The 26,377-nt window shown below is 34.2% G+C and overlaps 1 protein-coding gene and 1 long non-coding RNA gene across 14 annotated transcripts in view; one reads left to right on the forward strand and one right to left on the reverse strand.

Moving 5' to 3' along the window:
- Positions 1 to 26,377, reverse strand: part of LOC144301763 (uncharacterized) — a 305,839-nt gene that overhangs the window by 86,299 nt on the left and 193,163 nt on the right. The window lies entirely within an intron of this gene.
- LOC144301762 (uncharacterized) overlaps positions 1 to 26,377 on the forward strand; it is a 161,350-nt gene that overhangs the window by 20,773 nt on the left and 114,200 nt on the right. For 7 of the 13 annotated variants that reach the window (XR_013368556.1, XR_013368555.1, XR_013368559.1 and 4 more), the window contains exon 2: positions 11,638 to 11,727. Coding sequence is in view for 2 of the 13 variants with exons in the window: in XM_077878844.1 (XP_077734970.1) it covers positions 359 to 440; positions 11,638 to 11,727 (172 nt within the window). In the remaining 11 variants the exon portion in view is untranslated. Of the gene's footprint in view, positions 1 to 313; positions 441 to 11,637; positions 11,728 to 15,751; positions 16,366 to 26,377 lie in introns of those variants that run through there. The other 6 variants (XR_013368561.1, XR_013368565.1, XM_077878844.1 and 3 more) reach the window with 3 other exon arrangements.

The following is a 26,377-nucleotide window of genomic DNA, read 5'->3' on the forward strand; positions in this document are numbered from 1 at the left end:
AGACAGAGTAAAACTTTCATGGTATTCCCAAAATGCATAGCTGGAAACAAATTATAAGAAAATATCATAGAATACAGACATCTTAAAAAAGAAGTCAAGGCCATGAAAGATAAAGATTCAAAGAGTCTAAAAACACATGGCCTCTAAATGCAATGTGTAACCTGGATTGGTTTATGGACCAGAAAAGAAACAAACAAATGAAAAAAAAAAAATTTACTCTATAAAGGGCACTTTCAGAAAAACAGGTAAAAATCTGCATGCATGGGGATTAGATGATGGTATTTTATTCATGTTAATTTCCTTATTGTATTAGGTATACTGGAGTTATGAAGGACCATGCCCTGGCTTTTAGGAAACAATGGAAATTTTTGGAATCTGGGTCATTGTATCTATGACTTATTCACGAATAGCTCAAGACAGAAAGAGACAGAGAATGAAAGGTAAAGTGCTAAAAATTGTGGAATACAGGTGAAGGTTTGTATTAGGATTCTTCAGAGAAAAAGAACCAATAGGATATAAATAGAAACATAAGAGATTTATCACAGAAATTGGCTCACATGATTATGGAGGCTGAGATATACCACAATATGCCATCTGCAAGCTAGAGCACCAAGGAAACCAGTGATATAATTCAGCTCAAGTCTAAAAGCCTGAGACTAAATTCTATACCTGAAACTATTATAACACTGTATGTTAACTAACTGGAATTTAAATAAAATCTTGAAGAAAAGAAAAAATGGAAGGCCCAAGAACCAGGCGATTTGATGGTGTAGCTATCTGTCCTGGTCCAAAGTCCCAAGAAGTAGGAGCTCTGGTGTCCAAAGTGGGAGTAAATGGATGTCCAAGCTCAACAAAGAGAGAAAAAGTGAGTTTACCCTTCTTCCTCTTTATTCTTTTCAGGCACTTTAGCAGCTTGGATGATATCCACCACATTAGAGAAGGCAGATCACTTTACTCAGTCCATTGATTCAAATGCTAATCTCTTTTAAAAATACCCTCACAGACACACCCAGAAATAATGTTTACCAGCTATCTAAGCATTTCTTAGCCCAGTCAACTTGACACATAAAGTTGACCATCACAAGGTTGTACCAAATTTCTTTGTACTGTTCTAATGATTCTTCTGAAATTTTAACATTATTTTAAAAGTAAAAGTTAATGCCAAATACTGCTATTGCTCTATCTTGAAACCCAACCTCTCTTTTACATCCTAACTATTCCTCTTAATTATCCTAAGGGCTTATGAGTTTGGAAAACACATGTCAGGAAACACTGCAGACAACCTTTGCTTTCTACCCTTCCACATAGCTCTTCTCATAAGACGCATGTTGTCACATGAGAACACTTTCTATTGTCTTAGGCTTTATAAAAAACAGGTATACAAATCTCGAAAATCTACAGAACACCAATTACTGGGTTATGATTTTTTGTAATTACTTTTAGAAAGCTAAGGTATGATGAAAAATAACTTGGAAAAATTCTTAATGAGCAAGTATTAAAGTCAGTATTTGACCAAAGAGAAGGCCAAAGCCAAAAAATAACAGCATAAATTTCTATCTTTTTTTTAAAGATTTTTATTATTTATTCATGAGAGACACAGAGAGAGGGAGAGAGGCAGAGACACGGACAGAAGGAGAAGCAGGCTCCATGCAGGAAGCCCAATATGGGACTCTTTCCTGGGACTCTAGGATCACGCCGTGGGCCGAAGGCAAGTGCTTAACCACTGAGCCACCCGGGTGTCCCCTAACAGCACAAATTTCTAAAGTAAAAAAAAATTTTTAATCAAATTTTATTAAAATTAGATATTATTATAATTTTATTATTAAAATTTTACTAGTCAGAGTTCGAAATTTTGACATGACTATGCAAGAACAATTACTTTTCAACACATTGAACAGTTAGATTGCTCCTGAAGGCACAGTAATGTACATTATGAAGCTAAACATATGCTCACTTTCAACTGAAGTCACTGAAAAAACAAGGCGGTTTTTGGCTCACTCTGTTACTATATATGTTACTGCTGCTGATGAAGTCACCCCAGTTTATTCAGCATTATTTTCTTTCCATATGAAATAATAACTTGGAAAAATTGTTCATTTCTGAACTCAAGCATTTGGTTGATGGTGGTAATGCAACGTCACTGAAGCGATCCCACAGATTAAAAGCTTCTGCAATATTGGGGGTGCCTTCTGATTATTTTCAGAAGTAGTTTTAAAATAACAGCCCTTAAAGACAAGCAATTCCAGAATGGCAGAGTAAAGAACTTAAAAATTTGATTCCTTTATATAAGCAATAAAAACACTGGATGAATTGTCAAAATCAACTTTTTCAGAAATTTAGAAATTTACCAAGTGCTTACAATAATCCAAGGAGCATTTATGAAGAAAAAAGATAAATCTTTGTAAGAACAGTAGGGAGTTTTGTGGCACTTTCACTTACCCTACTTCCAGTCTCCTTTCCCCAGTTCCACGATAATCTTGGAAATCAGCAAGCCTTTCAAACATGGTAGTTGTGAAAAACAGCAGATTAACACTCAATAAAGTAAGCGCAGAAGGGTTTTTGGAGTCTCCCCCAATCTGGCATCATCAGAGAACTTCCAGTATTTGAACCTATCAGCTAACTCCTTGAAAAGTCCCTTCACAAGGCTTCTCTTCATTTGACCGGACTAGAGTCCCCTCAGTGTGAAAAGCACTTTCTCCAGGGCATTTCTTTAAAAAAAAAAAAAAAAAAAATCAAACAAATAAAATCTTGGGTAATTATATAACATCACAGCTGCCTCAAGCAGCAATACCAATACCAAAAAAAAAAAAAAAATGACCAAAAACCATAAAAGAAAAATATAAGCAATTATGTAATTAAAAGTAATAAAAAGACCTTCAAATTAAAAAGAAAGAAGTGAAACTATCTCTATTCACAGATAATATGATCTTGTATGGAAAAAAAAAAAAGAAAAATCCTAAGGAATTTACGAACATGCACACACACCCAGGCACACACAAATGCTCTTAGAACTAATAAATGAGTTCAGGTAAGTTTCAAGATCAATATGCAAACTACAGTTGCCTTCCTATACAGTAGCAATGAATACTCCAGATATGAAATTAAGGAAACAATTCCATTTACAATAGCATCAAAAAGAACAAAGTCAGAAATAACAAAAGAAGTGCAAGGCTTGTATGCTGAAAACTACAAAATACTTTTGAAGTAAAAGATCTAATTATATGGGAAGACACCATGTTCATAAATTGGAAGACTTGATAGTGTTACGATGACCATACTCCTCAAATTAATATACAGATTCAACACAATACCTGTCAAAATCTCAGTTGCTTTCTTACAGAAACTAAGAAGCTAATCTTCAAACTCATATGGCAATGCAACAAGCCTAAAATAGGCAAAACAATCTTAAAAAAACAAACAGGTTGGAGCACTCATTTTTCCTGGTTTGAACTTACTACAAAATTACAATAAGTAAGAGACTGTGGTACTGACATAAAGATATAAAATATATAAAATGTGTGTGTGTGTGTGTGTGTGTATATGACATAGGAAACAAAGGCAGAATAAAAAATATTAAATTTCCTTACTGCCTATAGCCCACTGAAAAATCCTTGAAACAGGCAGAGTGATCTTCGTCTAGGGACTCAGTTGCCTCGACGTTAATACTTTGCTAAGGGCAAAAGGCAATCTTAGCCGGACCCCCAGGATCCTATAAATCTACTTTCATATATAAAAATTCTTTTGGAAACTTCCTTTATCTCTACCCCCTAAAATATATATCACCCCATATGCAAAAATAAATTCAATATGCATCATAATATACAGTAATATAAGAGCTAAAACTATAAAATTCTTAGAAAACAACATAGAAATAAATCATTGTTACCTTGTATTAAGCAACAGTTTCTGAGATACGACTTCAGATGTATAAACAACATCAAAATAAAAAATTTATGTGCCTCAAAATATATTTCTAATCTCCTTAATTTTTATTTATTATTTATTGAAATATATTTGACATAAAACATTATATAAATTTAAGATGCACAACGTGTTAATTTGTTGCATTTATATATTGTAGTATGATTGCCATTGCAGTGATAATTAGCACCTCCATCACGTCACATAATTATAATCTCTTTTTAGTGGTTGGAATAATTAAGATCAAGTCTCATAGCAAGTTTGATGATTATAATACAATATTATTGATGTCAAAGAACATCATCAATAAAGAAAAACACACTCCATAAAATGTGAGGAAATATTTGCAAACCATATATCTGCTAAGGAACTTGTACCCAACATATACAAAAAGCACAATTCAACAATACAGAGACAAATGATCTAATTAGAATAATGGGCAAATGATTTGGATAGATAATTCTCCCAAGAATGAAAACAAATACCCAATAAACAAATCAAAAGATCCTCCACATCATTTATCACTACTGAAATGCAAATATAAGCCACAATGAGCTACCACTTTACTCCTACAAGGATGGCTAAAATAAAAAAGACAGACAATGGATACTAGTAAGATGTGAAGAAATCAGAACTCTCTTATATTGCTGGTGAAAACAAAATGGCAGCCACTTCAGAAAACATTCTGGCAGCTTCTCAAAATATTAATGGAGAATTACCATAGGACCAACAACTCTGCTTCTAGGTATAAACTCAAGAAAAATGAAAATATGTCCACACAAAAACTTGAAAACAAATTTTCATAAAATCATTATGTATAATGGCCCAAGAGTGGAAACACCCAAATATCCTCCAACTGATAATGGATAAACAAAATGTGCTATACCCATACAATGGAATGTTATTATTTCTTATTTTTAAAAAATGAAATATTGATTCATGCTGCAACATAAAAAAAAACCTTGAAAACATTATGCTAAAATGAAGTTAGTTATAAAAGGCCATTTTTTATAGGATTCTATTCATGTGAAATGTCCACAGTGACAAATCCATACAGACTGAAAGTAGGTTAGGGGTTGCCTGGGTCCAGGGAGAAGGTTGGAGAATAACAACTAAGGGGTGCAGAGTTTCCTGCTGGCGTAATGAAAATGTTTTAAAATCAACTGTGGCAATTGTTGCACAAGTCAGCTACTATACTGAAAGTTACTGAAGTGTACACTTTAAGTGGGTGAATGATATGATAAGTGAATTATATCTCAATAAAGCTGTTGAAAAAGAAAATTTCAAAAAAATTATAGCCCTCACTTACATTTTTATTTCTAAAGCTTTTTAAATGAACATGCAGCCTCATAAGATCCCTCGAGAAAATTCTGCTCTTAAATCTTGGATCCAGAAACGAAGCCTGAAACGGTGTAACTGGATTTCAAGACAACAAAATCATCTTAGAATTTCTCTCTGTAGCTCCACTTTCCTTATGCACATATACCAATTTTAGCAACAATCCTAGAAAGGACTAATAAGTGGATCCTTACTGCAGGTAACATGTAAGAAACATTGACTATTCTGTTACTTCACAATCAAGTTCCAACCAATGTATTCTGTGGGCAGCTATTGGTTATGTGTTGCTCTACTGATAATGTTAACTACAATGTATAGTGCAAGGTTTTCTTTGTTCAAGTAGGACTTTTTAAAAAATTCACTGAGTTATAATTCACATTCAACAATGTATTCTTTCCAGGTTTACAACATAATTATTTGATATTTCTATATTTTATGAAATGACCACCACATAAGTTTCCCCAATATATATCACCATATATATAATTACAGAATTTTCTTTTTCTAGTAATGGGAACTTTTAAGATCTGGTCTCTTAGCAACTTTCAAATATGCAATAGTTTAACTATAGTTACAATGCTGCACATTATATCACCGTGACATTTATTTTAAACAAAAAGTTTGTGCCTTCTGACTCCCTTCACCCATTTTACCCACTCCCTATCTTCCACCTCTGGCAACAACCAACCTGCTTTCCCTATATATGAGCTTACTTTTTTTTTCACACATAAGTGATACCATGTGATGTTTTTGTCTTTGACCTATTTCACTCAGCATGATGCCCTCAACATCCATTCATGTTGTTGCAAATGGCAAGATTTCATTCTGTTTTATGGCTGAATAATATTCTATCTTACAAAAATATACCACCTTTTCTTTATCCATTCATTTATCAATAGAAATTTACATTGCTTCTATATCTTGGCTATTATAAATAATGCTGCAATAAACATGGGGATGCACATATTCAAGTTAGCGTTTTCATTTTCTTCAGATAAATGCCCAGAAGTGGAATTCCTGGATCATAAGCTAATTTTATTTTTAATTTTTTGAGGAACTTCCATACTGTTTTCCAGTGGCTGCACCAATTTACATTCCCACCAACATGCACAGGGTTCCCTTTACTCTACATCCTCAACAGCATTTGTCATCTTTTTTCTTTTTGATAATAGGTATGAGGTGATAGCTCATTTCATTATAGTTTAGATTTGCACTTCACTGATGTTTAGAAATATTAAGCATCTTTTCATGCACCCGCTATTTGTATGTCTTCTTTGGAAAAATGTCTATTAAGATCCTCTGCCCATTTTTTAATCAGATTTTTTTTTTTTGCAGTTGACTTATAAGAGTATTTTATATATTTTGAATATTAATCCCTTATCAGATATATGTTTTGCAAATATTTTTTCCCATTTGTAGGTTAATTTTTTATTCTCTTGGTGGTTTTCCTTAACTGTGCAGAACCTTTTAAGTTTGATATGGTCCCACTTATTTATCTTTGCTTTTGCTACCTATGTTTTTCTTTTTTAAGATTTTATTCATTTATTCATGAGAGACAGGGAGAGAGAGAGGCAGAGACACAGGCAGAGGGAGAAGCAGGCTCCATGCAGGGACTCGACCCCAGGTCTCCAGGATCAGGCCCTGGGCCGAATGCAGCACAAAACCGCTGAGCCACCCGGGCTGCCCGTTACCTTTGCTTTTAAAATCAGATCCAAAAACTCATCAATAAGACAAATATCAAGGAATTATCACCTATGTTTTCTTCTGGGAGTTTTATGCTCTTGGGTTTTATATTCAAATCTTTAATCCATTTTGAGTTAATTTTCACGTATAAGATAGTGGTCCAGCTTCATTCTTTTGCACGTGCCTATCCAGTTTTCCAGTTTTCCCAACATCATTTATTGAAGAGACTGTCCTTTCCCCATTGCATATCTTTGCCTATTTGTTATAAATTAATTGATACATAGTGTGGGTTTATTTCTGGGATCTCTATTCTGTTCCATTGATCTATATGTCTGTTATATGATAATGCCATGTTTTGATTAATGCCATGCTGTTTTGATAACTTTTGTAATACAGTATGAAATCAAGGAGTTTCATGCCTCCAGTTTTGTTCTTCTTTCTCAAGATTGTGTTTGCTACTTGGGGCCTTTTGTGGTTCCATACAAATTTTAGGATTGTTTGTTCAATTTTTATAAAAAAATACATTGGAATTTTGATAGGTATTGCCATGAATCTGTAAGTTGCTTTGAGGAGAAGGTAAATTTTAACAATAGCGATTCTTCCAATTCATGAACATGAAATATCTTTCCATTTAATTTCTTTCATCAATGTCTACAATTTTTAGCACACTTTCATATCCCTAGTTAAATTTAATCTGGAGTTTTTTGATGCAATTGAAAATTGGGTTGTTTTTTAATTTTTTTTTCTGATAGTTCATTATTAGCATATAGAAATGCAACATATTTCTGTATATTGATTTTGTATCTGCAACTTTACTAATTTTTTTTTATTTTTTTTATTGGAGTTCAATTTGCCAACATATAGCATAACACCCAGTGTGCAACTTTACTAAATTATCTATTGGTTGTAACATTTTGGGGGCAGTCTTTAGGGTTTTCTATATATAATAAGGTCATTTTTGGATTCTTGGTAGAATTCACCAATGTAGCTGTCTGGTCCTGAACTTTTGTTTGTTGGGAGGTTTTTGATTACTGATTCCATCTTCTCACTATTAATTGGTCTGTTCAGATTTTCTCTTTCTTCATGATTCAGTCTGAGAAAACTGTGTATTTCTATGAATTTATCCATTTCTTCTAGGTTACCCAACTGGTTGGCACATATTTGTAATATGTAAAGAACATGGGAAAAGTCACTGAAAAAGATCTTTCTCAACTTATGATAGGGTTATGTCCTGATAAACCTAAGTTGAAAATATTAAGTTGAAAATGCATTTAATAAACCTATCCTCCGAACATCATAGTTTAGCCTAAAGTACTCAATGTGCTCAGAACACTTATTTTGCCTACGGTCAGGCAAAATCATCTAACATAAAGTCTATTTTGTGATAAACTAATATCTCGTATTCTATTGAATACTGTACCAAAGGTGAAAAACAGAATAGTTGTATGGGTATAGACTGGCTGTTTACCCTCATGATCATGTGGCTGTCTGGGAACTGTGGGTTGCTGCCACTGCCCAACATCATGAGAGAATATGAATCATACTGCATATTGCTAGCTTGAGAAAATATCAAAATTTAAAATTCAAAGGATAATTTCAATTGAATGCATATTGCTTTTGCATCACTATAAAGTCAAAACATCATAAGTCGAACCATAGTAAGTTGGGGACCATCTGTGCCTCTAGTATTTCATGTAACCTGTCTTTGGCTTAAGGTCAGTTATCTTGTTATATTATGGTAGGCAACAATTACTCAGTGAACATATAATTAGTGAGTATGAACACACACATATATCATACTTGCTACATCATCAGTGACAAATTCATAACACTCTATAAAGCGTTTCCATTCTGGAAATATATTTTCAATCACACTCAATACAATGTAAACTGTGAAAGACTCAGAAATACCTAAGCAATGAGTAAAGTAGGAGCACAGAATTAGTCATTATTTCATTCTGCTATTGAATTCAAACTTTTGATTGAATGTTTAGCCTCCATAAATTCAGATTTAGAAGAAATTATCTTCTTAAACTATTTGTTTAGAATCTATTGTTTTGAAATTTAATTAGTGTGAACCAACTATGTTTTGGTTGGACATTATGTTTATAATTAATTTTCACAAGATGTGAAAATTAATAACTTTTTCTCAAAAAAGTCATATCCTAATTAATGTCCTAATTTTAAGTAGTTTCAAATCAAAAATACGATTAAAGTAGTTTCATGCTATAAATGCTATTTCCTTACTTTACTTACTTGAAGTTCTCAATCACTTCATGAATAAAATTTTATATCAATTAATGATATATTTTAACTTTGAAATGACATCTATACAATTCAATGATTAATAGATTTTCAACATAGAACATTTAAGGGCACTTTCCACTCCAACTGATATCTATAATGTTCTATTCATCTAAAATGCATATTCAGATGTCAAAAATAAATTCAAATGATATATCTGTTTGTGTTCCTGAAATTAACTGAATGTGATGATAACCTCTGTGCGCAAATGACTATTGATAACATATTAACTGAAGATGAAAAAATGACATGATATTAAGCATTCACTAATTGGTTTCACAAATACTGAAGCTGAACCCAAGGGTGATGAAATATTTGCGGCCAGTCACTGAGACCAAAGTTGAATTATGGTGCACATGAGGAAGACACATACAAAGCCAAGATAAAAGCATGTCACCCAACATTCTTTGAAAACTTACCAGGCATTAGTTAGTCTATCCAGACATTCCAGAGAATGTATGAACTTTATAGTTTGCCTGAAACAAATACACATATACAGAGAGAGTATTCTTAATGTTCTTTACTTGAGGTAGCCAACATCATTAATATTTATTTTCTTGCAAAGCCACAAAAATATGCAAATAACATCTGCTCTTTCTTATAAATCTAGTTTTAAGAGACAACAATATATTAAAACTGCAACAGAGACCTTTCAAACCAATCTGTTCCACTTTTCCATTAACTGTCTTTTTTATTGTATTTCACTTAGTTACACTTACAATTGACTGGTTCACATCAACTGAGCTATTGAAACAGATATCTGCAGAATGCAACCCGGATGTGCTACTCTCTACATTAATATTGAACATGTAGGGAAATTCAGAACTATTAGTTGTTAGGTTTCCAAAGGAAAGGTGAAATATGGGAATCAACGTGATTTACATGGGTTTGAATATATTTTGGAGAAGATATTTATTCTATATGTTTCGTACACCTTAAAACTTTGGAAGCTAAATACTCATCCTTGGCACCAATGCTTACCTTTTCTAACCATGTTCACTTTATGTCCGAGTCTTTCTCTGCAGAATGTGGCATTTCTACTGACCTCAAAGCAAGTTCTAAACCCTGATGTGTCGTTCAGTCTGGGGAAGGAGAGGCAGTTTTCAATAGAACTCTTTTCTTATAGGTTTCATCATAAACATATTTTATTTCAAACTCAATCAATATTTAAGGCCAGGAGAGAAAAATTCCCAGATAAACTACATCTTAAACTATCTAAACCACGAAAGTGAACACACAAGGAATAGATCTATTTAAGTGCTCTGTCAATATCAGCTTTAGTATTGCCACTGGGTTTTATAAAAATTTTAGGACTTAGTAACTTTTTTTTAACAGAAGCTCTGGAGCTAAATTTAAGTTACTGTTATCAATCCAAGGGCAAACATATTTTTAAAAGTCTGAGTTATCATCCAACAAGAATTTAAGAGTTAGAACGTGCCCTCCCCCAGGATGTACATGCAGATTTTCCCATTCCCCCTTTTGAATTCCCTACAAGATATAGTCATTGTGTCTTACTGCCGACCAAAACTCTTCCTGAGCTGCTTTAATCATATTTCCTTTGGCATAGAGCAACCCTGAAAAGGATATGGGATGAATAAAAAAACATTCGTGAGTTTTTACAAAGTAAACCCATGGGTTTGTTTTAAAAACAAACACTAAATGTTGTTTCAGGAAAGTCTTGCCATTTCAGTAGAAGTTGTAAAGGAAAAATTTTTGACATCACTATCACATGTTGGGTTTATAGCGCCCTCTCCAAACATAGTCTTTCTTATTTTCTCCTTTTAAGGAAAAAGATGGATGTGTGTGTGAGTGTGTGTAAATATACATAAATGTATAAGTGTATGTTTAAAATTCACTTAACAAAAAGAAGTATGAAACACAAACACCAAGCAAATATATATGGATTAAATTAAAGTTTAGAAAAATAGTTCCCAGGGTTTTCAAGACTCTAAAAAAAATTCCTAACCCTAATGGAAAACAAGATTAGCGCCACAATGTCCCATTGAGTTTCTTAGAAAAGCATAGTGAAATACGTAATATATAAAGGGAAAGTGTGGAAATGGGTCAGTTAGTTTGAGGAGCCTGATAGGAAATTTTATCATACAGTTAAGTATTCAGGAACTACAAATTAATTTACTACAAATGTCTGTTAAAGCCTTCTGCCCATTTCTTGACTGGATTATTTGGGTTTTAAGTGTTCAGTTTGATAAATTCTTTATATATCTTGGATACTAGCCTTTTATCCCTTTATCCCTTTATTTGCAGATATCTTCTCCCATCCCATAAATTGCCTTTTAGTTTGGTTAACTATTTCCTTTGCTGTGCAGAAGCTTTTTATCTTGATGAAATCCCAGTAATACATTTTTTCTTTTGTTTCTCTTGTCTGTGGAGATGTATCTAGCAAGAAGTTGCTGTGGCCAAGGTCGAAGAGGTTGCTGCCTATGTTCTCATCTAGGATTTTGATGGATTCCTTTCTCACATGTAAGTCTTTCATTAAGTTTGAGTTTATCTTTGTGTATGGTATAAGAAAATGGTCCAGTTTCATTCTTCTACATGTGGCTGTCCAGTTTTCCCAGGACCATTTATTGAAGGGACTTTTTCCCATTGGATATTTTTTCCTGCTTTGTCGAAGATGAGTTGACCATAGAGTTGAGGGTCCATTTCTGGGTTCTCTATTCTGTTTCATTGATCTACATGTCTGTTTTTGTGCTAGTACCATACTGTCTTGATGATTAGAGCTTTGTAACACAGCTTGAAGTCAGGCATTGTGATACCACCAGCTTTGGTTTTCTTTTTCAACATTCCTCTGGCTATTCAGGGTCTTTTCTGGTTCCATACAAATTTTTAAATTATTTGTTCCAGCTCCATTAAAAATGTCAGTGGTATTTTGATAGGGATTGCATCAAATGTGTAGATTGCTCTGGGTAGCATAGACATTTTAACAATATTTATGCTTCCAACCCATGGACATGAAATGTTTTTCCACCTCTTTATATCTTCCTCAATTTCTTTCATAAATGTTCTATAGTTTTTAGAGTACAGATCCTTTTTACCTCTTTGGTTAGATTTATTCCTAGGTATCTTATGGTTTTTGGTGCAATTATAAATGGGATCAATTCCTTAATTTCTCTATCTTCAGTCCCATTGTTAGTGTATAGAAATGCAACTGATTTCTGTGCATTGATTTTATATCCTGCCATGTTAATGAATTCCTGTAAGAATTCTAGCGATTTTGGGGTCCTAAACCAAGCAGTAGAAGAGAAATAATAAAGATTAGAGTAAAACTCAATGAAATAGAAACCAGAAGAACAGGAAAAAAGATCAATGAAACTATAAACTGGTTCTTTGAAAGAATTAAGATCAATAAACCCCTCATCAGCGTTATCAAAAAGAAAAGATAAAGGACCCAAATTAATAAAATCATGAATGTAAAAGGAGAAATCATAACCAATGCCAAGGAAATACAAACAATTTTGAGAACATATTATGAGCAACTATATGCCAACAAATTAGGCAATCTGGAAGAAATGGATGCATTCCTGGAAACTTATAAACTACCAAAATTGAAACAGGAAGAAATAGAAAACCTGAAAAAAACCATAACCAGCAAGGAAATTGAACCAGTAATCATAAATCTCCTGACAAACAAGAGTCCAGGGCCAGATGGCTTCCCAGGAGAATTCTACCAAACATTTAAAAAGGAACTAATACTTATTTGTCTGAAGCTATTTCAAAAAATAGAAATGAAAGGAAAACTTCCAAACTCATTCTATGAAGCCAGAATTACCTTGATCCCCAAACCAGACAAAGACCCCATCAACAGGAGAATTACAGACCAATATCCCTGATGAACATGGGATGAACATGCCAAAATCCTTACGAAGATACTAGTCAATAGGATCCAACAGTACATTAAGAGGATTATTCACCATGACCAAGGGGGATTTAATCCTGGGCTGCAAGTGTGGTTCAACATTTGCAAATCAATCAATGATACATCACATTAATAAAAGAAAGGACAAGAACCATATGATCCTCTTAATTGATGCAGAAAAAGCATTTGACAAAATAACAGCATCCTTTCTTGATTAAAACTCACCACAATAGGGGCACTGGGGTGGCTCATTTGGTTGGCCATCTGCCTTTGGCTCAGGTCAAGATCCCAGGGTCCTGGGATGAAGCCCCATGTCGGGCTCCCTGCTTAGCTAGGAGCCTGCTTCTTCCTCTCCCTCCACCTCTGCCCTTGCTTGTGCTCTCTTGTCTCAAATAAAAAATAAAATCTTAAAAATAAAAACAACTTTCCACCATGTAGGGATAGAAGGAACATACCTCAATATCATAAAAATCATCTATGAAAAGCCCATAGTAAATGTCATTCTCAATGAGGAAAAACTGAGAGCTTTTTCCCTAAGGTCAGGAACATGACAGAGATGCCCATTCTCACCACTGTTGTTCAACATAGTACTAGAAGTCCTAGCCTCAGCAATTAGACAACAAAACGAATTAAAAGGCATTCAAATTGGCAAAGAAAAAAATCAAACTCTCACTCTTTGCAGATGACATGATACTTTCTGTGAAAAACCCAAAAGACTCCACGCCAAAATAGCTTTACATTCTTAACCTCCATGCTGCTGTTTCTTATCTCTTTGTCATCAGAAATTTCTGCAGGGAGCCTGCTTCTCCCTCTCCCTGTGCTGTTCTCCCTGTTTGTGCGCGCGCTCTCTCTCTCTCTCAAATAAACAAATAAATAATCTTTTTTTAAAAAACACATATTTATTGGTGTGTATACATTTAACACATTGTTCCATACTGTGCATCAAATTTTCTGCCAGAATCACCTGGAAATACCCACCCTTATCTCCTTTTCCTATTTACCAAAGCATATGGAAAACAAAATGGGAAGGCAAGTCATATCAGAATCACCTAATCTTTCATCAACAGAGATTAAAGTATCGTATATATAATATGTTAGATTAATGAAGTACTTAAAGTGTGCTTATATTTATACTACATGTGCTCAGAACATTCACATGCTCGTATTTAGGAATTTTGTGGGAGATATTGCTTGATATGCAATATATGGGATGAGGTAGAAAAATTAAAAAGAATCTGGGATAATAAAATTATATGAACTAAAGGGGGGTTATGGAGTGGCTCTAGGAACTAAAAACAGTAATATTTTGGGTTTTTTAAATCACTGATGAATAGTAATATTTGAAGATAAGGAAATTATCTTCATTTAAACAAGTTTTATAGACTCTTCACTACAGTCTCAATTTCATCCTCCTTCAAAAAGTAAGTTTATGGAACACTAACTATGATACAGTCATTTTAATTTAAAAGCAGCAAATTTGAAGTTATTACCCCAATGTGTTAATAAGGAAACTAAGATATTGAGGAATATGCAAAAAGACATAAAATTAAGGCAAGGCAGAAGGAACTGATTCAAGCCTAGAGTTGAACGAGCAGGCTTTGTTCAGAAATGTTTGGTTCAAATCTCAACCCTGCTATTTAACCATTCTCTGACATTTGGCAAGTTACCTGCACTCTCTATGCATTAGTTCCTAATCGGTACAATGAAGTTATTGATTTCTATCTAAAGAATTGCTGTAGATATTAGAGATGAAACATGGAGAATATCCAGCACAGTGTCTCGCATGTAGTTGGGACATATGTATGCAAGTATTTTCTCACTCTTACTAAACTCACACATTTCATGGAAAGGACATTAGAACCCACATTTTGGGGGCATAAATTCAGAACTTGTCTCAGAAGACTAGTTATATCTTTAATTAATCAACATATGAGATACTTCAAAAGCATCTGATGTCTAATCTAACATATTTTGTATCTTTAGTTGCCTTGTTCTCTCAATACTTATTGACCAGAGGAATCTTCCTCTAGTACCAGAGAAATCTTCCTTCTGACCTTTTGCCTGGATCATGTTATTAATTGTCTCAAGAAAGCACCATATTTAAAGCCCCTCACAACCTGGACTCCATCTACTTTCCAAATTCATCTGCTTCTATTACTGGGGCTACAACTTTGGAAAGGTCTGGTCTTTATTCTGCCTTCACTTTTACTTATCAATTGCCTTGCCCATACGTGGTAATCTCTCTTTTATTCATTTCAAATTTTCATCTACTCTTCCAGGATCCTAAAGCCTTTCTTTCCCTGTAACTTGAAGTGTGTAGGACATAGCTTCTCTGAACCTTTGAACTATGGACAATGCCTTTTCCTCTTCTCGTTTGGCATTTACATAGAACTTTAAATTGTAGACATCTATATTCTTAACTCACTCTCCATGGTTAATTAAAGCTTGTTAAAAACAGGAACTCTTTTATTGTCTTACTCATTTCTTGTCAGCTCTTCCACTTCATATATAATACCTTACACACAGCTGGTGCTTAGCCAATATTTGTTGGACATAAGTAAATTAAGAGCTTAAAGGTTTTCATACCTGGGCTGCGGGAACTCTGTTTCTGAAATGACTTTAATCTTACAGGTAATTTCTATAAGAGCAAAAGTAACTTTCAAGAAGATGATGAAGAACAACTGATGGATAAAAGAGTTAAACTTTCAGGAAGTAGTGACAGCATTCATTTACTTCACCAGCCAAGACAGACTCAACAATGCAATTAAGAGCTATTGAAGTGAGCTGGAAGCCTTGGTGAAACAACATTGCATAATATCTCACAGTGGCTCTAAGTCACCACAGCACAGTGGGTTAAAGCATTTTCCACTTGGAATCCAAGGCAACTTAAAAGGGTTATTGATTTTTTCCCTCTACTTATAAATGAGACTCACATATTAGGAGTGAGAACTGCAGACACAACATAATGACCTTTCTACTTGGCTTCTTTTTCCCAACATAAACAGAATCACTTTCAGCGGTTAAGAGGATATTAAGCAGTAAATCTTGTAATTATGTGTGTGACTGTCTGTACCTTGAGAGCAAAAATTAGCAGCCACATTTTTAATTTTAAAAATATCAGTTCTGTTCACTTAGCATTAGAAATCTCAACATGTAATTGTGTGTTTCTTTTCCTGCACTGGTGTTGAAAAGTCCTATGTTTGTTCACACCTCAGCACTAATACACAAATTTAGCTTGAAACAATCAGTTTATTGAAGACATAAGACCTTGCATGACCTTGCTTTCGATGTAAGATTTAATATAAACTTATTGATTCCTGCCATGTTATCTTAAGAGAAAGATTCTAAAATATCAAACAGTGGGGGAGCCCTTATTCAAAATGTCTCAAAACAAAAGCTAAGAGGTTGATAGCTTAAAATCAGATTTGTTTTGTACCTGTTGGATTTATTTCACCATCATTAATTTAATTAGGGACTTTTTGAAAACAAGTTGAGATTTGATGGATTTCCTTTTTTTTTTTTTTTTTTTTTTTGCCTATTTCCTTTATCAGAGATTTAAAATAACTATTTTCTCTAACTTTTCACTTTCAGGCATTATATATTTAAACCATTTGTTTATTTCAGGAGGTTTTTTCTTTGGGGTTTTTTGTTATTGTTTTCTTTCCTGGGTATGCAGTGAGATCTATTACCTCTGTAACACTAGAATGGTAACATGCTCTAATTCACTTCAAGTAATCACAGACATTTTTATGATTTTAAAGGTACTGGGTAGATACTTATCTATCTAAAAATACTCACACACCCCACATGCATCTATAGTGCCCGTTGTTATGTCTGAAGTTCTCCCATTGAAAATCTATTCAGTTCAGCTCAGTTTGTTCAGCAACAAATACGTGTTTCACAGATTATTGAGAGTCATTCTGTTAGATACTGGAGTGACAAAGATAACAACATTATGCAATTTAAGCAGCACTAATTGTGTGCAGGGCACAGAGCTAAGTGTTTTGTATCTATTCTCTCATTTCATCCTTACAACATCACTATGTGGTATTATAACCCTCATTTTCCATATAAAGAAAGTGAGGTTCACAGAGTTAAGCACATAGCTGAGGTCACAGAGCCTATTAGTGCCAAAAATGAACAAGTTTTTCTGATTCCAACTGTTTTGGGTCCACCTGAAATCCTATGAATAAGAAAGTCCTCTAGATGATTAAGAGAAAGAAAATGAAACTCCCTTTCCCCTTAAGCATTTGAAAAAGTTTTCGATTTTGGCAAGGATTTCATTTTTATAAGATAAGAGGTTCAGAGAATGTTTTTAACTTTCTCGGCTTATAAACTTAATGTGTCAGTTAACAATTCGTAATGTCTCAGCTTCAAATCCACTTTTCACTGACTGTTGTTCAGTAATAGAAATAGAACCTGTGTATTAGTTTTCTAGGGCTGCCATAACAAATACCACAAACTGGGTTGCTTAAACAATAGAAACTCATTTTCTCATAATTCTGGAGGACAGAAGTCTGAGATAAAGTGTCAGCAGAGTTGGCTTCCTTCTGAGGCTTCTCTCCTTGGCTTGTAGATGGTCATCTTCTCATTTTGCCTTCACATCTTCCTTTTGTACATGTCTGTATCCTAATCTCTTCTTCTTTTTTTTTTTTTTTTTAATCTCCTCTTCTTATAAGAACACCAGAAATGCTGGATTTGGGCCCACCCTAATGACCTCATTTAACATTAAATACTTATTTAAAGACCCTATCTTCAAATACAATCACTTCTAAGGTACTAGGGCTTAGAACTTCAACAGATGAATTTAGGAAAGCACAATTCCACCCATAGTACCCTGTACATATTTCTTCTTTGCAGGCTGCATTGTATTAAGCTTCTTCCGTAAAAGGTGCTAATGGCACACTGGAGGGGGAGAGGTTTCTCCTGGTTTAGATGTATACCTCTAAACAGGCTCCTATAGCATATGCAGCACAGCCTCTGTGGTACCAGACTCCTGCAGCACGTGTGGCTTCTACAACACGTGGTTCCAACAGCACCCACCAGGCAACAACACATGCAGTTCCCTATTGACAGCTTCTTCTTTGGGGGCTTTATAGTGAAGAGTGACTCGTATGACAGCTGCTACAAACAGCTTCTCCAGCATCCTCTTGGGTGGCTGCACAGCCAAATGCTGCTAACCCAGGGCTTCTGTCAGAGAAGGTCAATGGAAAGAAGTGACCTCCAGTTGACCCTTGAGTTGGACCTGGGTAATCGGAGGCTCCTCATCCCCCTCCCTTGTTGTTGGAATATGAGTTCTACTTGCCTTTCCTACTCTGAGAGGCTGCTCCAAGGACACATAATTATGTAGTATTGAGAACATCTGCATGATATACATGACTGAACCCAGTAAAGGCCTCTTTATAAGCTTTTAAGATTTGGCAGGCAGGCTTGGGGAGCCATTCATCTTACTGCCACTCAAGAAAAGTCTCATATGTAAGTTCCCTTTTTTTATTAAAACTGCCACCTACCAACCTGGAGTTACCTGCCTCTTTCTTCTGTTTCTTCCTGCCCTGCTGTAGGCGGGCCAGTTTCAGGTTATACCAGGGAAGTCACTAAGAGGGTTGTGAACCAACAATTTCCCCATAAAAGGTTTTGCTAAGCACACCCAAGGAGCAGCTTCATAGAGAGTTCTCAGGTGTAGCATATCCCCAGGGCAGCTTCCCCCAGAACCCTACAGAATGACTTCCCAGCCAGCACTGCCAACATGGTAATTCCCTGTGATGGCTTCTCCTGGAATCCTTCCAGAACACTCCTGGATGGCTCTGCAGCCTCAGCAAACATTCCTGTCATTCAGTAAACTATGGCTGCACTCTCTCCAATGAAGTTTGGATCTCAGTCCTGGGGTAGGAGGGGTCTTTAGATTTTTTTCCTTCCTTGGGTATTCTTTCTTATCCTTATGGATGGTAGCTACTTCCTGTACCTGCCATTCCTCTTCCCTTTTTACTCCTCAGTATTTTACTCCTCAGTAGTCAATCTCCTGTTATTTCAATCCCCTATTAATAATTCTTTATTATAATTGTCAAATTATTTTGTGGTTTCTGACTCCTGGTTATACCCAAACTGATAATACTGGTAAATGGCAGAGCCAATACTCAGATAATCCTATAAGAAAGAAAAATGTATAGATGCTCTAAAGTTGGCAAGGAATCTGTAAAATTGTCATTCTTTTCGCAGGATAAGATCATCTATATAGAACATTCCCTTATGTCTCCAGTAGACATAGAAAATATAGAGGGAAAAAAAGCAATCTATTCTTACAACAAATTTGTAAACAATCTAAGAAGTAACCTATAATAGAACACATAAGATCATTACAGAAGAATTTTAAATAAAAAATGTAAATATGACATCAATAAATAATATGTTTATAAATAATATTAATAAAAATTTTAAGGAATTCAATACTCCACAAATTAAATTCAATAAAATTCCATATGGAATCTCAGAAGAATTTTCGAGGAATTTGGGAAAATTATATTGAAATAAAAAAATAAGGTTTGGCAAAGTGTTTAATCATCTTTGAAAAACTAAAACAATGAGTAAAGACAGATTTTAAAATATATTGATAAAACTGAAATCCAAAGCAATTAAATAATATGATATTGTATAACAGATAAACAGACCACTGAAATAGAATATGGAAGCCAGAGATAAAACCATGTATGTACAGGAAATTGATGCATGGTAAAAGTAAACTACAAAGCAAGAACAGAATACATTTTATGTAGATAATTTTGGGAGAGCTGTCATACTCTAAGGAGAAAATAAAACTGAATTCATGCCTTATACTATGAACAAAGAAAAAATCAGCATTATTAACCTACATGTAAATGGTAAATTTATAGATCCAATAGGTGAAAATGTAGAATACCTTTGTGACCTATTGCTAAAGAAAGATTTCAAGAAGCACAAATGATAAAGAAAGCATGATTGACCCTATTGAAATTTAAATTTTCTATTCAAAAAAGGCCATTATATATGAAGTTAAATACACATAGACTGGGGAAAATATTTGCAATATCTGTAACTGACAAATTTCAGCTATTAAATATACCAAGAGCTCCTGAAAAACAAACAAAATGATAGAAAACCCAATAGAAATTAGAGACAAGAGGTATAAATAGGAAATTCATAAGAGGAGATGTCCAAGCATATTACAAGATGCTCAAAATCACTAATAATCATAAAAATGAAAATTAAAAGAACATTAACATGCCACTTCATATCTATCAAAATGGCAATAATTAGAAAACTCATTAATACCTTGGTAATACCAAGTATCCTCAAGGATATGAGGAGATAAGAATTTTTATATACAATGGGTGGGAATATAAAATGACAACTCTTGTCAAAGCAATCTGGATTTTTTTAAATTATGTTTTTGAGCTATGATACAATGATCCTATTCTTAGCTAAATATACAATAAAAATCATTGGGCAAGTCTGTAAGAGGACATATACAAAGATTTTCACCTAGAAATTGTTTGCATCAATAGGAAATTAGAGGTAAAGTAGTTGTTTAGTTTATCTAACTAGTTGTTAATCTAAACTACTTGTTTTATTTATCACTAATTAAATTATGGTACATGTATACTTGAGAACAACATGCAGCAGGTAGAAGCAACACATTCAGCAATACAAAGAGATCTTAAAATTATAGACTTGAATGAATATAGTAAAAACTGAAAGAGATTATAGTGAAAATTTATAAACAAAGACTTTTTAAAGAATAAATGCATTGTCAGAATATATAAAACTTGTGAAAATGAATGCCTTTAAAACACTGTAATCAAATAGTATGGTACTGGCATAAAGACAAATAAACCATTGGAATCAAATAGAAAGCCCAGAAATAAACACTTTATTAGGGAAAAGACAGTCAACAAATGGTATTGGGAAAACTGAATAACCACATCAGAAGCTGAACCTTTACTTTACACACATACAGAAATTAACTCAAAATGGATTAAAGACCTAATGACCTAAATGTAAGACCTAAAACTATAAAACTCCTAAAATTAAAAAAAAAGGAAAATGTCATAACTTTGGATATGGCACTGGTTTCTTGAATATGACACCAAAAATACAGGCAGAAAAAGCAAAAATAGACAAGCGATGCTATATGCAACTTAAAAATTTATACACCAAAGGACGCTACAAACAGAGTGAAAAAGCAATCAATGGAATGGGAGAAATTATTTGGAAATCATATATCTGATAAGGAGTTAATATCCAGAATATATAAAGAAGTCCTATAACTCAACAACAAAAAAATAAAGTAACCCAGTTTAAAAATGGGAAAAGGACGTTTCTCCAAAGATGATATACAAATGGCCAACAAGCACAAGAAAAGATGTTCAATTTCACTAATAATTAGAGAAATGCAAATCAAAACCACAATGAGATAATACCTCCCACTATTAGGATGATAGATAGATAGATAGATAGATAGATAGATAGATAGATAGATAGATAATAAAAAGTGTTGGTGAAGACATAGAGAAGTTGGATCCCTTTGCGCTATTGATGGGATTGTAAAATAGTGTAATTGCTATAGAAAAGAGTATAGAGGGACGCCTGGGTGGCTCAGTGGTTGGGCGCCTGCCTTTGGCTCAGGTCATGATCCCGGGATCCCAGACTGAGTCCCGCATCAGGCTCCCTGCGAGGAGCCTGCTTCTCCCTCTACCTATGTCTTTGCCTCTCTCTCTCAGTCTGTGTCTCTCATGAATAAATAAGTAAGACTTTAAGAGAAAAAAAGAAAAAGAAAATAGTATGGAGATTTGGCAAAAAGTCAAAACAAAATTACCATATGACCAGCAATCCCACTTCTGGATATATATTCAAAAAAAAACTATATCAAGGTATCAAAGGAGTATTTGCATAATGATGTTCACAGCAGCACTATTCAAAATAACCAAGAGGAAAAAGCAATCAAAATATCCACCAGTGGATGAATAGGCAAACAAAATGTAGTATATACATGTCCTAGGATATTATTCAGTCTTTAAAAGGAATAAAATCCTGTCACATGCTACAACATAGGTAAGCCTTGAAGATATTATGCTAAGTGAAATAAGCCAGTCACAAAACACAAAAACTATATGATTCCACTTATATAAGGTACTTAAAATAGTCAAACTCATAGAAAAAAGAAAAAAGAAAAGTAAAATGGTCATTACCAGGAGCTAGGGAGAGAGGGATAGGGAAGTTATAATTTAATGGACATCAAGTTTCAAATGGCAAGATAAAAGTCCTGGAGATCTGTTAGACAACTATATGGATATACTTAACACTACTGAGCTAGACACTTAAAAAAAAAAAATGGTTGCAATGGGGGCAGAACACCTGGGTGGCCCAGTTGTTTAAGCAGTTGACTCTTGGTTTGGACTCAGGTCATGATTTCAGGGTCCTGGGATGGAGCCCTGTGTCTTTGGGCTCGGTGCCCAGTGAGGAATCTGTCTGCTGGGAGGGAGGGCTTCTCTCTCTTCCTCTCCCTCTGCCCCTCCAATCACTCAGGCATGTGTGCTTTCTCTAAAATAAATAGATAAATCTTTTATAAAGTGGTCATGATGGTAAATTCTATGTTCTGGTTTTTACCACAATAAAAGGGGAGGCAAAGCACAGAAACACAATGAAAAGAAAGAAATGAATAATAAAAAGCAGTTCCTCACACAAAATAATGGTTACAAACTTAGTGACTCATTTACTTTCTCTACAAAAATTTCCCCCCAAAAAAGTGCAATGAAATAAAATAAAATAAAACAAAGTAAAATAAAAGGCTATAGGAATGAATATGACCACTTAGAGATTTTTAACTGGAGGGAAAACGGTTGATCACAATGAGAAATGGAGTAGAGAAGGAATAGCCAGCAAAGGTACTAAAAAGAAATGAACAGAAAAAGTAGAAGGAAAATTGTGGATGTATGATGTAAACTAAAGAACAGGGGTAAACAAAAGTATAGTCTATGAGTCAAACCTGACCTTCTTCCACTTCCTGCCTCCAAACTCTCACCCGGCTTGTTTTTGCACAACCCCTAAACCCCTAAGGTAAAAATGGTTTTCATGGTACAATAACAATGTTGAACAGCTGTAACAGAGACTGTATTTTAGGCTATATTATCTGGCCCTTTATAGAAAACGCTGATGATCCCATAAATAAAGAATGATTTTAAGAAAGGAACTTGTGAGCTATATCAAATGCTATTGTGAAGTGGGATAAAATGAGAACAAAAATATGACCATTGGAAAAAAAAATATGACCATTGGTTGTCTGGTATTCTGGGTCTATTGAATGTGTTACATCACTAAATTGCAGATGTGTAAAAACCTAACCTCTTTCCCCCTAAAACTGAATTTTACCAACTCTTGAACTACCCTTCTCAAATTCAAGATATAATCAGTCACATTTCCATTGTGTCTCCCACAGACTCTTTTGAGTAAATATTCAATCCATATTAGAATCCTCAGATTCTCCTGACCTAAGGGCGATTTAAGCTCCCGACAGATTACTTATCATTCTAAAACTGAGGAGAAAGACTATCTGGTCCACAAGTCTCCTCCACTGACCTCCACCAAGATACATATTCTTCACAAATTTTGGTGGTTGACATTCACTTTCTGGTATGTTTTCTACCCTTCAGGTATGAGGGTGATGGCAGGCATACTCTATCTTCATCACACCAATTATGTATGTCAGGTTAAGTCTTTTAGGTCCTCACAATCCCTATTTAACCCTTCTCAGTTGGGCACTTGGAAACTGTGGCATCACATACCACACTGGATAAGCAAAAATCTGTGACTGTTTGCTCATCTACTAACATTCTGCTATTCAAGAAATTTCTCTGAAGACCTGAATTCACATCAGGCATACCAAGGAAGCAAGCCACAAGCCCTTTATAATTTTGTTCTAACAAAACTTAACAAAAATGTAGAGGAAATGCAGGTCTGAGCTTGAGACTTGCTTAAAGACATTCCCCAAGATCTGACTCTTCCTTTCTCCCCACAATTCTGAAGCTTCTTTCAATCTTAGCATCTCTTCCAGTGGAGGAAAAACTGATTCTTACAAATATTTTATTCATTTAAAAATTCTATTTAATATGGCAAAATAAGGAATGAGAGGTGACATTATAGCATATTCTACACATTTTTTAAAAAATGAGTGAATATTATTTTAAAAACTTAATGCCATAAACTCAACAACTTAGATGAAATGGACAAGTTCCTTAAAAGACACAAACTGCCAAAACTCTCCCAAGAAGAAACAGATAAACCTAAATAGTTCTATATATTAAATAAGGTGAATTCTTAGTAAACACTCTTCTCCCAAAGAAAAATCTACTTCTAGATGTCTTCACTGGTAAATTCTATCCTACAGTTAAAAAGGAATCAACACCAATTCTCATAAACTCTTCTAGAAAACTGAAGATATAATACACCTAAGCTTATTCTGTAAAATCAAGATTACTTAGATACCAAAACTAAACAAAGACATTGTAAGATTTTTTAAATGCAAAAGAATATAACCTCCATAAACATGGATACAAATATCCTAAACAAAATTTTAGCAAATCAAATCCAATCGTACATGAAGATGATAATACATCATGATCAAGTTGTGTTTACCCCTGCAATGCAAGGTTGGTTTTATATTTTTTTAAAAATCAACCCCATATAATTTACCACATTAACAATCTTAAAAAAAACCATATGATCATTTTTATTGATGCGGAAAAAGCATTTGATAAATTTCAACATCTATTCTGACAAAAACTATTCATACTAGTAATGGAAGGGAACTTCCTCAAATTGATAAAAGGCATCTATGAAAAACCACAGCAAGGGTGAGGGATAGGCAAAAGAGTGAAGGAGATTGGGAGATGCAGGCTTCCAGTAATGGAATGTATAATTCATGGGAATAAAAGGCACAGCACTGTCAATGGTATTGTAAAAATATTATAAGTTGACAGGTGGTAGCTACACTTGCAATGAGTATAGCATAATGTATAGAGTTGTCAAACTACTATGTTGTACACTTGAAATGAATGTAATACTGCATGTTAATTGTTCCATAAAAAAATAAATAAAAGTTATAGTATATAAAAAAAAAACTACAGCTAACATCATACTTCATGGTAGAGTCAAATTAGGAGCAGAATGGAAATTGTATTGATGTCAGGTTAAAAACGAAGACTTTATTCAATAGACCAGAGAGATGGTAAATTGATTTCAGCTCTAATGCCAATTCTGATCAACTATACTAACAAGGATTCTCCAAGACCAAATTCAGATTTCATAAGAAAGGGAGGTTTGATTAAAGAGCAATATGAGGAGCACCTGGATGGCTCAGTTGGTTGAGCATCTGCCTTCAGCTCAGGACATGATCCCAGGTTCCCAGCCCCGCAATGGGCTTCCAGCTCAGTAGGATGCCTGCTTCTCCCTCTCCCTCTGCCATTCCTTCTGCTTGTGCTCTATCTCTGTGTCAAATAAATAAATAAAATCTTTAGAGAGAGAGAGAGAGAGCAATGTGAGATGGTATGTGATATTATTCTCACTACCAACAATGGGAAGTCACTATTAGTGAAAATGGGAATTATATCAATAGAGAATAAGATAATCTAAAACTTGAAAGGACACAAAATTTTAAATTCATGTTTTGGAAGGAACATACTGATGAGAGAATGCAGAATAACTCATATAAGAGATCAAACAGAAGCTATGTATTGTATAATATATGCAATACTGGGGTACTTTTTTAAGAATTTAAAAAGAGAAATATAAGATTACTTATGTCTATAAAGATCAGAGAAGAGATATGCCAAACCATACTAAAGAACCAGATGATCCTTAGACTAAGACTTCACAGGAATTGAATAATAGGTTTTGCCATAGCTAAAGAAATAATTATTATTAATCAGAAGGGAGGTGGCTATTATTATAATTATAGAAAGTGGAATGCCAACAAAAAAAAGAATTATCAATCTATCTACAGCACTCTTCAAGGAAAAGAATGTCCTGGACCATAAAAGGGTTTGTTTGATACTAGTGCCACTCCATACCTTCTTAACACTAGCCATCAAAATCACCTGACCAACTCATCTTCCTCTGATTCTATTCCTACCACCAACTTTCTTTTTTTGTATATATTTTTTATTGGAGTTCTATATGCCAACATATAGCATGCTCATCCCGTCAAGTGCCCCCCTCAGTGCCCATCAC

Source organism: Canis aureus, chromosome 30, assembly GCF_053574225.1.
Source record: "Canis aureus isolate CA01 chromosome 30, VMU_Caureus_v.1.0, whole genome shotgun sequence".
Classification (NCBI taxonomy): domain Eukaryota; kingdom Metazoa; phylum Chordata; class Mammalia; order Carnivora; family Canidae; genus Canis; species Canis aureus.